Here is a 14274-nt window from a genome sequence, read left to right as displayed (position 1 = left end):
CCCGGCGCGACGGAAGCGGCACAGCCGGAGGCGGGTCCAAGTGCATTTATTGCCCGCCCCAGCCCCGCGGCAGCCGGTACAGCAGCGTCCCGTCGGGGGCGCGCACCTCGCGCCCGTGCTCCGGTGGCGGAGCCGCGGCGGCGGCGCTCAGCGCCCGCTGGTCCTGCCGCAGGCGGCGGCGCGGCGAGGGGCAGCCGCGGCTCCGCAGCACCCGCCGCACCACGTCGGTGCTGACGCCAAAGCCGTGGGCCAGGCGCTCCAGCGGCCACTCCTCGGGCAGCTCCTGCCGCAGGAACCTGCGGGCACGGCACGGTCACGGCGCGGTCCCCGGGGCGGCCCCCGCGCCCGCCCGGCCCCGCGCTCACCGCAGCTGCTCCATGGCCTGCCAGGTCAGGGCGCGATCGGGGGCTCCGCGCCCGCCGCCCAGCTCCCGCCGCAGCCGCTCCATCCGCGCCGCCGCCCGCCGCCGCCGCGCCCTGCGGGAACACGCGTGAGGCCGGCCCGGCGCGGCCCCGCCCGCGGCCCGGCCGCTCCGCACCTCTGCGCCTCCTCCAGCGCCGCGTCCGGCGGCTCCGGGCCCCCGGGCCACGCCGCCGCCGCCCGCCGCGGCGCCCAGGCCAGGCGCGGCACCGCCCGCAGCAGCAGCGCCGCCATGGCCCGGCACGGCCCGGAACAGCCCGGCACGGGCGGGGCCCGCGGGGAGCGGGGTTCCGGCGGTGCAGAGCCGGGCGGCCTCCGGAGGGCTCGGCGCAGGCGGCTGCGGGGTCACAGACGAGCGCAGGGGCAGGGCACGGACAGGGGCGCACGCACCAGTCTCCGGTCCTGGCAGAGGTGCAGCTAGCCGGGGCAGGTGGCCGGAGCCGTGCTGGGCCCGGGCTCTGGTCAGGGGGCTCAGCGGCTGACCCCAGAGTCGATGGAGGCAGCCAGCAGCTGTCCTGGTTTCATCCAGCAAGTCCTGGTACTCATGCAAGCACACACGGGAGGAAGGCTGAGCCCTTGGCCATGTTACCTGTGCTTTTCAGGCTGTGAGTGTGTGAGGCACTGGCACGGGCCAAGGTGCAGGCACGGTGTGGCTCTGCCGTGGTCTGAGGTCTCTGTGTGCTGCACGTGAGCGGCAGTGGCGGTGGGAAGCTCCTGGACCGCAGCACAGCTGAAGATGCCATCGCCTGTGGCCTGCTCTGGGCTGGCTGGGGAAGCTGGGGGACAGCTGCCTCCATCGAAGGACAGCAGACTACCATCGTCACCTGGAACAGCACAGACAGGTGTGGGGCTGTGCCGAGCCAGCAGCTCCGCAGGTCAGCAGCCCCACTGACCAGAGGAGGGCAGCCCCTCGTCTGCCCCTGCTCCCTGGGTCCTAGGGCTGCAAAGTGGATGAAGCGGATGCCAGGGAGCTGGGCTGGGCGAGGATGGGCAGGGAGCAGTGTGGTGGGATGGAGATCTGGGAAGAGACTGGGGGCTGTGCTGTGTCACCATGTCCCCTCTGACCCCCAGGAGCTAATGCACTCCTTTGACTTCCCTGGCTTCTCAGACTCCCCCATGCCTGCACATCAGCCCTTGATCCTGGGAAACCACCCACGGTTCTTCCCTGTCCCTGCAAATGGCATCTCCAAGCCTCAGAGATTTCCAGTGTCAGCAGTGCCCCAAGCAGAGCACGGCAACCCTTTTGCAGTGTCCCTGAGAGCTCCATCGAGCCCACCCATTCTTCCCACGCTGGCAAGGCCAGGAGCATCCACGGGAAGGTGATGTGTACTTACAGCCTTCAGCCTGGCTGCCGGCGCCAGGCAAAGCCTGGTCTCGGAGCTGCGGCCCCCGGGGGTGGGCGCAGGGCTGGGTGAGCACTGCCCCCGCTGCCTGGCCCTGCAGCCAGCCCCCGCCCAGCGCCCGGGAGCCCTCGTGCCGCGCGTGGTACGGCACACTCTGGCCCTGGATGCACAGGCTCTGCATGTCCTCGGGATCCGGGCCTGGCAAGTGCCGCGGCAGGGCCTGGGCTCTGGGGCTGGCTATGGCCTTGTGTCCCAGGGGCTGAGCTGGGACTCCCAGGAAGGAGAAGAGCATCATTACGTCCTGGGTGTTGTGGTCCCCGATGACATCCCAGGGAAACGGCAGCTGGAAGGAGGGAAGGAAAATGGCCATGGCTTACTTCTGCAGGCCTTGGCAGGAGAAGGCAAACAGAGCCTCTAGTCACACGCTGGTGCACACTGACCATCACCCCGCACGTTGTCCCCAGCTGTGCCCCCACCACCATTCCAGACCCATCATCCTGAAGGCGCAGCAGCTGATGTGCCTGCTGCAGACCCCCGTCCTGCCCCACCAGAGATGCTCAGTGCCCAATCCATTTCTGTGGGGGCTGTGGGCAGTGCCATCACCTGGCTGTGGAGCATGCAGGATCCCTGGGAGCCAGGCGTGGGGAGCAGCCGGGAAAGCAGCTCGGGGATGCCCAGGCCTCGGATCTGCCTCTCGCGCTGCAGCAGAGCATTCACTCTCCTCTTCTCTTCGTGTTCCACGATGTTCTGGGGCTGCATGGAGTTGTACTGCATGCGCTGCACCTCGGCAGAGAAACACCTGAGCTGCAGCAAAGCTGAAGCTGGGTAAACACAGGTGAGACAAAGCCATGAGCTGCTCCAGCCCTGGGGACAGTTACAGTCTCGTGGGGGACAGAGATCCCAGGGAGAGCCAAAGTGGAAAGGCACAAGACTGGTGCTTGCAAGTAGTGCCAACACAAGTTCAGGCAGGGAGTCACACCTGGAATTTCTGCTCCATGAGTGCACCAATGGCTCAGCAAAGCTCCCTGAGCCACATCAGTGGCTTGGAGAGCCCAGGGACAGTGCTGACACTGAGGTACCTTTCTGTCCCACGCCTTGGTGCTTCTGTAGCAAAGGTGAGTTGTAGGAGTTGTGCTTTTATTCTGCATCCTCTCTGTTTTCTTCCTCCTGGCAGCTTCCAGCTTTTCATTTTTGAGGCGCATCTCCTCCAGCTGCTGCCTGCCACAGAACAGCGCAGTCACTCACTGGCTCAGAGCCACAATAGCAACAGGCTATGGGGCAGTTTCAACCTGAGGACATTTACTGCAGGCCCAAGTTCTGTATGAATAGCCCATAATAGAAGTGTGCCAAGAGAGGAGATGGGATGGGTTGCTTGTAAAGAGACTTTTAAAAGGAGAAATGCCCTTGGATTAGGCTGTGCTTGCCAAAAGGGAGGGGGACATTTGGGAAATGGTGTCTCCAGGGTCCAAAAGTCAATGGAGTACTGCCCTTGCCTCTCTGGAGTCCATCCAAAAGCAGCCACTTTGCTGTGGTGCCACAGCACGTGCAGGCTCCTTCCTATCCCCTCCCACCCTCCCTGCTTTCTCACACCTGCCAAGCAGCAGAGTTGCTCCCCAGCAGGGATCAGGAGCAAGTGGTCTCCATGCCACCCGGGAGAAGTGGGCTTCTGCAGGAGCAGCATACCTGGCATACTCTTCTCTTGCCTTGGATGCTGCTGTTTCCTGGAAGAGGGACCTGCTCTGCTGGAAGAATGGCTCGTACTTCTCTGTGCCAGGTGCAGGGTAGATGCGTCGGAACCCCCCCAGGTGCTCGTTCTCGTAGGTTTCAGCCTGTGCCAGCCAGGCAGCCTGGCTGCTCTCCTGCTCCCTGCGCCTGCAGCAGGAGGGGGACAGGGAGCTGTGGAGGGAGGCTCTGGGGCAGGCAGAGTGCAGGGCTGACGTGCTCAGCATGTTCCAGGATTATCCCAGGACTCAGCATCTGGAGAGCCACGGGCTGCCTGCAGGGCAGCAGGCTCACTGAACAGGGCTTGTGAAAGCACATAGGGCACACAGAGGAATGGAAACCCTCAGCCCTGGCAAGGACCCCTGACCTGGAGAAGGGGCCATGCCCAGGGCACCCCAGTTCCTGAGGCAGGGCTGTGGTTCCTCATGTGAGCATCCCTGCCAGCCCAGGATGCTGGCACTGCCCAGCCCCAGCAAAAGAGATGACCAGCAGGTGCAGCTTGGGGAGAGCTGTCAGGGCCCAGAGCACAAGGTGTCACAGATCTCCTGGCACCCAGAGAGGAGCCCTGGCTCTCCTTGCAGGATGCAGGCTGCACAATGCCATGGGCTCCAGGAGCTTCCAGCAGCCAGCCCTGGTGTTATCCTGCTCTGTCATGCCCTGTCTTGGCTCACTGGGCCTGCAGCAGTGTGGGGGATCAGCAATACCTACCTGGACTCCCAGGGGGTCTGGTTGGCCTGAAGGAGCCGTTCCTTTACCCGCCGCTTGTCTTCCTCCAGCACCTTCTTTCTGTCACAGGCGTGCACATTGATCAGGTTGAAGGTGTCACACAGGAGGGCGTCCTTCACCTCATGGTCTAGCTGAGAATCTGTGTTGAAGCTGGGAGAGTGGTTCACCTGCCAAGACAAGCAGGTAACGTAACCTGGCCCCCAGCTCCTGGCCCCAGCCATGCCCCACACTGCCCACGGAAGCTCTGCCCCTGTCACAGACAGGAAGCCACACGCAGCACTCTCTCCTGCAGTGTGGTGCCCACTTGTGCCACAGGTCACCTGGATCCCACCCACAGGGTGCAGGCAGGGGACAGCTGTCACAAATTCAGGGTGCTCACAGGACAGGGGTGTGAAGGCTTGGGAAACTCCCTGTTAGATGGTGTGCAGGAAATGGGTTCTCTTGGATCCTGCTCACAGCAGGTTGTTTGGCTTCAGAGCCTGGTTAATTCTGTGAGCAAGGTGGCCCTTTTGAATCGAACAAGCCCTGTTCATCCCAGACCCCCTGCCCTAGTCCCCCAGCTCTGAGCTCTCCACTCCTTCCTCACCTCCAGCAGCCATGGCTTCAGCCTTCTATCCAGCAAAATGTCAAAGCCCAGGATTTCAAAGCAGGCACAGCCAGTAGTGTGGTTGGAGAAGCAGCTCTGGTAATGGTGTTTCAGCACAGGGTGAGCTGAAATCAGCGTCTTTATAACAATGTCATCAATATCTGCCCAGAGCTTTGATGTGTCATAGTTGTGCTCTGCCATCCAGGCATTGACGGTGGACAGTTTCCTGTGTGGGAACAGGAGGTGGTCAGGGCTCAGCTGTGCCACCCCAGGAAAGCTGAGGCAAAGCAGTGTCCCCAGGCAGTGCTCCTGCAGTGCTCAGACATGCCAGTACCTCTTGCTGCCCACCGTGTCGTCCTTGATGAAGTTCTCATTGTGTTTGTTGATTGCATAATTGGTCAGGTGCATGCAGATGTCACCCTGGCAGGGAACCAGAAGGGATGTTTGTTCACTCTGAACCACCGAGCAAGAACAGAAACAGCCCCACCAGATACTCCCAGGTTCTTTTCTGCCTGAAGCATGGGCAGAGTAGGAATGGTGTGGAACTGAGCATTCTTATCAGAGCCAGAAGCAGAACATGCTGCCCAGAGACACCAGGGGGGGCTTCACTCTGCAGGTTTTCAAAACCTGATGGGGTGAGATCCTGAGAAATCATATGAATTCATTGTTGACCAGGTTTTCAGCATGAATTCCATCCAAGCAAACAATTCCATGATTCTGTGGTAATGCCAGTAAACAGCCCAAATGTGGGACCTTGGGGTGTATGTACCATCCCTCCTGAAACACCTCCTGTGAGGAGGAGGAGGAAGGGGTATAGAGGAAGGACAGGAAAGCATCAAGCTGGGACTCGTGCAGCCCCCAATACCTGCCTTTTCAAGGCCTGGAATGCCCCCAGGACAAGTTAAGGGCTGACACCTACAGATACTATATGAGTTGTTTTAGAAACGTCCTCTTTACCAGGTTTCTCGTGCTGTTATCGATGTACCTCATGGTGGCAAACCGGGCCAGGCCCTCCTTGTAGAGGAAAATCTTCAGAGGGTCACAGGACGTGACCAGCACGTAGATGCGCATGTCAAACTTGAAGCCATCGATGAGGAAGGGCTGGGGGGAAGAGGCGGGAGCAAGGGTGAGGTGAGGAACTGCTCCTCTGCCTGTGCTGCTCAGCAGAGGGACAAGCTTTGTCTGCGCCACACCAAGACCTGCAGCAGACCCGGGAGCATGGGGCATGCTGGAATCCTACCCCGATGTTCCAGACCGTCCCAGTACCTCGGAGATGTACTGCTGGCAGATCATGCGCTCCCCGTGCTTGATCTCCTCTGGGTGGTGGGTTATGAAGATCCCTCTTCCCTGGCAGCTGTTGTCGGGCTTGCAGATGAATGTTCTTGCTTTCCTCGTGGATCTATAGGCATGGAAATCTCCGTAGCTGTGCAAGGGAGGGGTGACTATCACCAGCTGCAAAAACACCCCTCTGAAGTCCCTCCTAACACTGGGTACTGAAACCATGGCACTGCAGGCCAGCACACACTGCAGTTCTGCAGGGGATGAAGTGAACTCCCATTCCTAGTCTGCAGGAGCCACAGACTGGTCCCTGTGTGACCCACCCAGCCTCCACATCCCTCCTTTTCCCTGCGCACATCTCTGCCTCTGCTGGGAGGTTTGCGGAAGAGCTCAAAGCAAGTGAGGGTTTGGGCTCTGGTGCCCGGAAGGAGCAGGCCAGCAGCCTCCCCAGCCGTGCCACCCCGTCCCTGTCGCAGCCACTCACTCGGCTGGCAGGCACCACGTGCGGGGGAAGATGTTGTACTCCTTGGGGAAGAGCCGGAGCATGCGGTTCAGGTTGCGAGCCAGCAGGTCCTTGCGGCACAGCTCGATCATGCCTGGGAAGTGGTTGATTTTCTGAAAGTGGTGCAGAAAAACCCACATCAGTGGGGATGGATTCTCCCAGCCCCGAGGAGAGCCTGGGCATGGAGAACCAGCAGTGAGAGGGAAGCCAGGCCTGTGGCTGCCTTGAACTACTGCTGGGGGGTGACACTTGCTACAGCTGCTTTATCTGGGTTTCACTACTGATTTATCTGCCTATTCCATCTTAGCCCTGGAGCAGCATAGAGCTGTTTATTCCACAGCACATCACAGGGCTGTGGAATAAACACACTGCTGCTCCCACCACAGCTGCTGGATGCTGCTGATGGCACCAGCCAGGGACATGGCACAAGCAAAGGCGCCTGACCCTGCGCCCTGGAGCCGAGGCACTGCTTTGGGTGCTCAGGTTTCACTCTGCCACATGCTGTTCCACAGCCAGCCCCGTGTGGCCCTCCTTCCCGAGCCCTTCCTGCTGGGCAGCCGTTCTGTTTACCTGGAAGCGCTTCATTTCCATCAGGCGCTCCAGAGTGACCGTGCTGTCTGTCCAGTACACCGTCCACTCCTCGTTCTCGGCCGCCTCCCGCAGCCCGCAGAGCTGCGCCGCCCGCCGCACTGTGCCAAGGCAAGGGAGCCACGTACAGGGGCTGGCACCCCCAGAATGACGAGGGGCGGGGGGATGCAGCTCTCCGGGCTGCAGTTCCCCTCAGAGGTGTAAGGTCTGGCATGGCCCCTGGGAAGGTGGCAGGAACGCCAGTTTTATCTGGCCAACCCCCCAGGCCTCTGGCTGCAGGTGTTCTGGGAGCACTTAACCCTCTAATCCCACCTGTCTTGAGGTGCCAGGGCCCCTCAACAGCGGGACTGAACTTCCCATGGGTCTTACACCTCACAGGCAGATACAAGTGTTGTGAAGGTGTGCATTTAATCTCCCAAACCAAAGGCCTTTCAGCAGCAGAACACAGCTCTGCAGAAAAAGGTCTCTGCTGGGATGGTTCATGCTAGTGCCAAGCGTGAATTTGGCAGGGCTGGTGGGGATCCACGCACACCAAGATCCCTTAGCAAAGTAGATTAATAACACCCCTCAGGGGCAGGAATTTGTTCTTTCAAAATCCAGCTTGTGGAAGGAGAGTGGGCCAGCTGCCTGGAGTGATCGGGGATGAACAGCACAGGGAGAGGCTGCAGGTACAGATCCTGCTGCTCACACCAGCTTCACCTTACACAGCCCTCAGGTCCTGTCTGCAAGCCCAGGTGCTCCTTGCACCTGATGGAACCCTTCTTGCCCATTTTAGCACACAGCTGGCAAACACAAGTGTGGGGGTGTTGAGGGCTCGCTCTGCTGTTGCACATTTTAAATCGGGAGAAATCTCAGTCCAAAGCGTGACAAACTCCCCACTGACACGGGGGCGCTGGCAGCAGTGAATAAACCAGCGGGAACTGGGTGCCAGCACCGCTCCTGGCTGGGCAGGACCCCTGACTTACCACTCTCGTACTTGCAGCTGCTCAGGTTGATGGAGGGGACACTGGAATAGAGACGAGATGACAGCAGCTCAGCGAGGCACCGGGCAGGGGACACGGTGGGGACACAGCCCGATGGCCCTCACACACAGAGCACAGCGGGAGTCTGACCGAGCCCGCCCCGGTGCGCTGCAGCCCCGGGGGGACGGGCAGGCTGGTCTGGGCACGGAGCCGTGCCCGGGTGTGTCACACAGGGGACCTTTGGGCAGTTCAGGGAGCACCGTTTATTTTGGGCCAGCGGGACCGGGGAGCGCCGGGCACCGGCTGGGCACTGTGCCGCGGGGAGCAGCGGGGCCGGGGCTGGGCCGGGCCGGGCCCGAGCGCGAGTGAGGCACGGAGGCGCCGGGGGAGCGGCTGGCCGGGCTGCGGCCGCACCCTGCCGGGGGCCGCGGCCCCGCACTCGCCTGCGCTTCCTCCGCGGCTCGGGCCCGGCGGGGGCAGCGGGACGGTCCGGGGGGGAGGCGGCGATGGCCGCCTCCTCGCCCGGAGGGGATCCCGGCGACGGGCCCGGGCCCATGCCGCCCCCGTCGGCGCCGCCCGCCGCCGCCATCGCACCGCTCCCCGCTGCGCCGCGTTCCCATGGCGACCGCACCATGGAGCCGCGGGCACGCGGGCGGAGCGGCCCGCGCGGCCACGTGACTGCCGCGGCCGTGTCCTCCACCCGCAGCGCCCCCTGTCGGCCTGGGGCCGTCAGCGCTGCAGCGGCCCGGCCGCTGTCCGTGCCACCGGCTGAGCGCTCCGTGCCACCGGTTCAGCTCTCTGTGCCACCGGCTGAGCCTCCGGCCGCTGTCCGTGCCACCGGCTGAGCGCTCCGTGCCACCGGTTCAGCTCTCTGTGCCACCGGCTGAGCGCTCCGTGCCGCCGGTTCAGCTCTCTGTGCCACCGGCTGAGCGCTCCGGCCGCTGTCCGTGCCACCGGCTGAGCCTCCGGCCGCTGTCCGTGCCACCGGCTGAGCGCTCCGTGCCACCGGTTCAGCTCTCTGTGCCACCGGCTGAGCGCTCCTGCCACTGTCCGTGCCCCTGGTTCAGCTCTCTGCACCACCGGCTGAGCACTCTGGCCGCTGTCCATGCCACCGGCTCAGCTCTCCGTGCCGCCGGCTCAGTGCTCCAGCAGCCGCGCCAGCTCCCCGCCCAGGTGCAGCAGCTCGGGCTCGGGCAGCAGGTGCTGGCGGATGGCGCTCAGGGCCTGCGCCTCGGTGATGTCCCGGTAGAGCGGCTCGGCGGGCAGCGGCAGCAGCCCCGCCAGCTCGCACAGGGCCACGGCGAAGGGCTGCCCCGCCTTGGGGCCGAAGAGCGGCCGGCGCGCCCACAGCAGCACGCGCAGCCCGCGGCCGGCGCCGGGCCCCGCCGGCGGGGCGCCCCGCGCCGCCAGCACGTTGCAGGCCAGCCCGGCGGCGCCCAGGTGCTCCGCCGCCCGGCACACGGCCCGCGACACCGGCTCCAGCGCCGCGGGGCCGGGCGCGAAGAACAGGAAGGCGGGGGCCGGGCCGGCGCGGAGCAGCGCCAGGCGCGGCCCCAGCGGCTCGGCCGGCGCCTCCTCCAGCGGCAGCGGGCGGCCCAGGTAGAGCCCGTGCAGGTGCAGGTGGTTCACCGAGGCGCCGCCGCCCAGCCCGTTGAAGCCCACGCGGAAGCCGGGGTGGGCGCTGAGCAGCGCCGCCTCCAGCGCCCCGCGCAGCGCCGCGGCCGTCAGCAGCTGCGGCAGCCGCCGCGCCGGCTCGGGCAGCAGCAGCACGTGGCCCCGCTCCAGCGGGCTGGCGTTGATGGCCACCAGCAGCGGCTCCGGCGGCGGCCCCGGGCCGCCGGTGCGGCGCAGGCGGAGCAGCAGCTCGGCGGGCCGCAGCCGCGTGAAGTTGAAGGCGCCGGGGTCGAAGGGGTCGCGCAGGCTGCGGACGGGCTGCGGCGGGCGGCGCTCCGCGCTGCGCTGCTCGTTCAGCTGCGCCACGAGCCGCACGGCGCCGGGCAGGACGCGGGTGGGCAGCGGCCCCAGCCGGTACCGGAACAGTCCCCGCTCCATACGGTCGTTCCAGCCCGCCAGCAGCACCCGGTCGAACCGGGAGGGCGCGGAGTCCGGGTCGTCCCAGCCGGCCGCCTGCAGCACGAAGTCCTCCTCGCTGTACACGAACTCCTCGGGGCCGGGTTCGCCCGGCTCCTCTCCCGGCGCGGCCGCCATGCCCGCGGTGCCCGGTCCCGGATCCGCGGGCGGGCGGGGCCGGCCGTGCGTGCGCGCTCGCCCCGCCCGGGGCGGGCGGTGTCGGGCGGGGCGAGCGCGGGGAAGGGAAGCGGCGCCATGGGCGGCTCGGCCAGCCTGATCCCGCGGGACCTGCTGGGCGAGTACCAGGTACCGGCACCGGCTGCAGTGCGGCACGGCAGGGCGGCGCGGCCCCGAGGGTGCCCGGGGGCCAGGAGCCCCTGGCTGGGTGCCCTGGCTCGGGCTCGGCCCCGCTGCTGACCCGGGCTGTCCCCGCAGGAGCTGACGTTCCTGAGCAAGCAGGAGATCTTGCTGTAAGTACCGCAGTACCGGCAGTGGGCCCCCCGTGCCACCCGGTCCCGCGGGGCGCGGAGAGCTCCGCTCTGCCCCGCCCCGGGGCTCCGGTTCCGCCCAGCCCAGCTGAGCCGGGAGGTGCCGGTGGCACTCCCTACGGGCCGGCTGTGACGGGCCAAGGTCCGCGGGCGCTGCCGGTGCCGCCCTGAGCAGCAGGGTAGGGCTGGGGCCGGCCGAGCCGCGGTGACCCTCCGCAGGCCCCGGGGCAGCAGCCGGACCGGCTGCGCTCCGTGCCCCGGGAGCACGGTGGGAGCCCGGCCCGGCCCGGCCCGGCAGAGCTGGCAGGAGCTGTGGGAACGGGCCACCCCGCCCTGGGTGCCAGGCGGGCTGCTGCCACCCCGCTGCAGCACAGAGCCGCTCTCTTTCTTGCCTCTTAAAGTGCCTACAAGAGGTTCAGTGAGCTGCTGCCAAAGGAGGAGAGGGAGAACGCCTGCTCCGCGCGCGTTCCCAAGAGCCAGATCCTGACGCTGCCTGAGCTGCGGGTATGGTGCCGGGCAGACACGGGACACGGCCCCGCTGTGCCGGTGCTCTGTGCTCTGCTGTGCCAGCAAAGAGCTTCCTTGTCCTCTCGGAGGAGCTGATGATCCCAGGTCCTGCTGTGCCATGGAGGAGCCCAAGGATCTGTGCAGGATCCTGGGGTTCCTGCTGTGCCACAGGGGACCCTGCTGCGCGGGCTGCATCCCGGGAGGCGCACAGGCCGGGTCTGACCGTGCTGTGGGTGATGGAGCAGTGGCAGAGCGGGCACCTGCTCACCTGCTGGAGCAGCAGCCACAGCCCAAGTGTGCCTGATGGAGCCAGCTCGGCCCAGCCCTGCCTGAGCCATTCCTGTGTCTACAGGCAAACCCCTTCCAGCACCGCATCTGCCACGTGTTCTCAACCTCAGAGGCCGGGGATGACAGCATGTCCTTTGAAGACTTCCTTGATATGCTGAGTGTCTTCAGCGATTCTGCCACCTCTGACATCAAATCCCACTATGCCTTCCGCATCTTTGGTAAGGCTGGGGACAGGTGCTGTGTTCTGGGATCCCTGCACCTTGAGGAAGCAGGAGCAGGGTGATGAATTGTTGTTCAGGAGGGCTGGCAGTGCCCTTGGAGCACCCACGGGGATGGTGGCTTTAGGAACTCCCTGTGGACACAGCTGGTTTGGCATGCTCAGGTGCATGGAGTGGTGCGGTGCCGGTGCTGTGGCTCTCTGGGGTCACTGTGGCCCTGCCAAAACCTACCTTGTCTGTCCCCACAGACTTTGATAACGATGGCACTCTGGACAGGAAGGACCTGGAGCAGCTGGTGAACTGCCTGACGGGGCAAGGCGAGGAGTCCCGGCTGAGCAGCGCAGAGATGGAGCAGCTCATCCAAAATGTGAGGCCCGCTGGCCAGGGCAGGGGCGCTGCACGGCCCCAGGCACAGAGCTCAGTTTCACCTTCCCCTCAGATCCTGGAGGAGTCCGACATCGACAAGGACGGCACCATCAACCTCTCCGAGTTCCAGCACGTGGTCTCGCGCTCCCCGGACTTTGCCAGGTGCGGTGGGCTCCAGAGCCGGCTGGGGGCTGCTCGCCCTGACTGCTCAGCTGGCACTGGGGCAGAGCTGTGGTGGCAGGAGGGCAGGGCTGCCCCGTGCCAAGCAGCCATAATGGCAGAGGGCTCTGCATGCCCTGCTGGCTCTGCAGAGGATTCCCGCACAGGGATTCTGCTCCCTGCAGCGCTGGGTGCTTGTAAACCCTTTGTGTGACCTAGCAAGCAGGTGCAGGTCTTGTCATATCTTTTGCAGCTCCTTCAAGATAGTCCTGTGAGCCCCGTGGCTGTCCAGCAGCACCCCTCCAGCTCCTCCTGCACTCCTCCAGCTCTTTGTGGGCTCAGCCGTTTCCTCTTTCAGGGAGCACAGGCCCGGCCCCTCAATGGCCAGCTGTGCTGCAGTGCCTTGGGCAGGAACCCTCCTGCTCCCCTCTCAGGTGCCTGCTTGGCAGCAGGGGTCCCAGGAATCTGCCTCTCCTGCAGCCCCCCTGCTGTCCTAGCACTAGAATTTGAATCCTTATGCATTCCAAGGGCAGCTCTGCCCCTGGGGGAGGAAGAGCTGCTCCTGCCTGGGGCCACTCTGCACCAGCACAGCCCCTCTCTGCCCTCAGGACCAATTCCTACCTTGTGCCTTCCAGCAGCAGGCAGGCAGCTGCCTCCCCTGCCAGCCTCTTCCTGCCTCTCCTGTATTTCTGGGAGCCTGCCTGCTGCCACTTGGATCCATTTCTCTGAGCAATAACTGAACGTGGGTCCTCTGAGCAATAACCAAAAAGTGGATCGTGTTTCACAAGCAATGACCCAAATGGGGGTGCTTTCTCTGAGCAGTCACCCAAGAGTCACTGTACAGGTGCCACCCCACAGCAGAACTGTCCCATGGCTGTGCTCAGAGCCTGCACTCCTCCTCCTCCTCCTCCTCCTGCCTTTCTGTCTTTGCTCTCTTCTGGCTCCAGCACAGCAGCTGCTCTGCCGCCCTGGCCTCTTCCTCCCCCAGTCCCTGTGAGGACACAATTAAAGGGCTCTGGTTTCACCCTTGCTCTTTGCTGCCTTTGTCCGGCTGTGGGACGGGTGCCACAGGGTGTTGGGGACATGGGCTCCTGCCAGGCCTCTCTGCCTGCGCGCAGCCGCCACTCCAGGGGATGGGTTCCACGTCCTCTCCACCACAGCCTTTCCATGGGCCACCTCCTGCCCTCCCTCCTCCACGCGGGGATCCTTCTGGGCAGCACAAAGAGCCCAGCGCTCAGGCCGGGGGCACTAAGGGGAGCCCTGGGCAGCGAGTGGCACCGTCACTGCGGGCAGCAGCAGCAGGGTCCCCTGTGCTTGTCCAGGATCCTTTGTCCTTGTTCAGGATCCTCCCTGCCCTGGCCTGCAGCCCTGCCAGGACTGGGGTGGGCCTGGGGTCCGGCCGGCCCCGCAGAGCCCGTGCTGGGGCAAAGCAGCTGATGGCTCTCAGGGCTCTGGCGTGGCTGTTTCTCACACAGTGGCTCCTGGCGCTGCCAGCCCTTCCAGCTCGCTGCCCCGCGGTGCTGACAGTATCTGCCCGCCGAGGCCTGTGCCCCTGCAGCCCCGGGGCCGTGTCTGTTGGCAGCTCACCAGCCAACGCCTCCAGTGGCTTTTTTGATGTCCCAGAACAGGCTGTGCAGGAAGTGCAGTGCATGGGTCCAGCTGGGAGCAAGGCAGTGCTGGTCCCTCGGGGGAATCCTGCCTGGACACGCCATCTCTGCGGAGCTCGCCACTTCCCCCAGCCCTGTGCTGGCACTGCTGGTGCTTCCCAGTTGTGTGAGGGCTCAAAAGCAGCACTGGCTGCAAGCCCAGGCCTCGCCCTCAGCCACCGCAGAGTCAGGTCCTGCTGGCAAAGTGTCCAGGGTCAGCCCACAGCAGGGTGGGATGGGCACAAGGGCCTGATGCTCCCTGTGCGGGCAGTGGGTCCCACATGCAGCACAACACTGTGGTCCTGGGGAGGGGGCTGGCACAGCCTCTCTCCTGCTGGGGGCTGCCCTCCTCCCAGCCCCAGGCACCCACTTTTCTTACTCCTGGTCACCTCTGCCTTCTCCTGT

The 14274-nt window shown here is 64.7% G+C and overlaps 3 protein-coding genes across 4 annotated transcripts; 1 reads left to right on the top strand and 2 right to left on the bottom strand.

Annotated features, from left to right (window-relative positions):
* Nucleotides 1–30: 30 nt before the first annotated feature.
* LOC135281057 (tubulin polyglutamylase TTLL13-like) lies at nt 31–8913 on the bottom strand. Of its 2 annotated transcripts, XM_064389601.1 has the most exons (16): nt 8571–8913; nt 8131–8171; nt 7148–7266; nt 6560–6690; nt 6064–6220; nt 5755–5898; nt 5132–5217; nt 4798–5023; nt 4194–4378; nt 3447–3635; nt 2843–2981; nt 2367–2540; nt 1755–2106; nt 1010–1244; nt 366–476; nt 31–296 (listed from the first exon to the last, which is right to left on the bottom strand). In XM_064389601.1, exons 1-16 carry the CDS (start codon nt 8759–8761, stop codon nt 47–49), a joined length of 2730 nt encoding a protein of 909 aa, XP_064245671.1. In that variant the 5' UTR covers nt 8762–8913; the 3' UTR covers nt 31–46. The 2 variants fall into 2 exon arrangements, 1 of the variants encoding a protein (XP_064245671.1); XR_010347822.1 differs by lacking the exon at nt 31–296 and having other exon boundaries at nt 364–476; nt 811–1244.
* Nucleotides 8325–10460, bottom strand: GDPGP1 (GDP-D-glucose phosphorylase 1). The gene has a single exon (XM_064389612.1). The coding sequence runs from the start codon at nt 10333–10335 to the stop codon at nt 9265–9267; it is 1071 nt and encodes a 356-aa protein (XP_064245682.1). The 5' UTR covers nt 10336–10460; the 3' UTR covers nt 8325–9264.
* CIB1 (calcium and integrin binding 1) lies at nt 10394–13252 on the top strand. The gene is made up of 7 exons (XM_064389616.1): nt 10394–10503; nt 10633–10667; nt 11087–11189; nt 11545–11698; nt 11947–12065; nt 12138–12226; nt 12477–13252. The coding sequence occupies exons 1-7, from the start codon at nt 10453–10455 to the stop codon at nt 12496–12498; spliced, it is 573 nt and encodes a 190-aa protein (XP_064245686.1). The 5' UTR covers nt 10394–10452; the 3' UTR covers nt 12499–13252.
* The last annotated feature ends 1022 nt before the right edge of the window (nt 13253–14274 follow it).

The sequence above is a fragment of the Passer domesticus genome, chromosome 14 (assembly GCF_036417665.1).
Source record: "Passer domesticus isolate bPasDom1 chromosome 14, bPasDom1.hap1, whole genome shotgun sequence".
NCBI lineage: Eukaryota > Metazoa > Chordata > Aves > Passeriformes > Passeridae > Passer > Passer domesticus.
Note: the sequence above shows the minus strand (reverse complement) of the source record. Positions and strands in the feature narration are given on the sequence as shown.

Coding starts and splice junctions, on each gene's coding strand:
- LOC135281057 (XM_064389601.1), bottom strand. CDS start 8,761: ATGGTGCGGTCGCCATGGGAACGCGGCGCAGCGGGGAGCGGTGCGATG. Junction 2,107..2,366: donor CCTGCATGCTCCACAGCCAG/GTGATGGCACTG, acceptor CCCTCCTTCCAG/CTGCCGTTTCCCTGGGATGT. Junction 477..1,009: donor TCACAGCCTGAAAAGCACAG/GTAACATGGCCA, acceptor GTGTTCCCGCAG/GGCGCGGCGGCGGCGGGCGG.
- CIB1 (XM_064389616.1), top strand. CDS start 10,453: ATGGGCGGCTCGGCCAGCCTGATCCCGCGGGACCTGCTGGGCGAGTAC. Junction 11,699..11,946: donor CTATGCCTTCCGCATCTTTG/GTAAGGCTGGGG, acceptor CTGTCCCCACAG/ACTTTGATAACGATGGCACT. Junction 12,227..12,476: donor CGCTCCCCGGACTTTGCCAG/GTGCGGTGGGCT, acceptor TATCTTTTGCAG/CTCCTTCAAGATAGTCCTGT.
- GDPGP1 (XM_064389612.1), bottom strand. CDS start 10,335: ATGGCGGCCGCGCCGGGAGAGGAGCCGGGCGAACCCGGCCCCGAGGAG.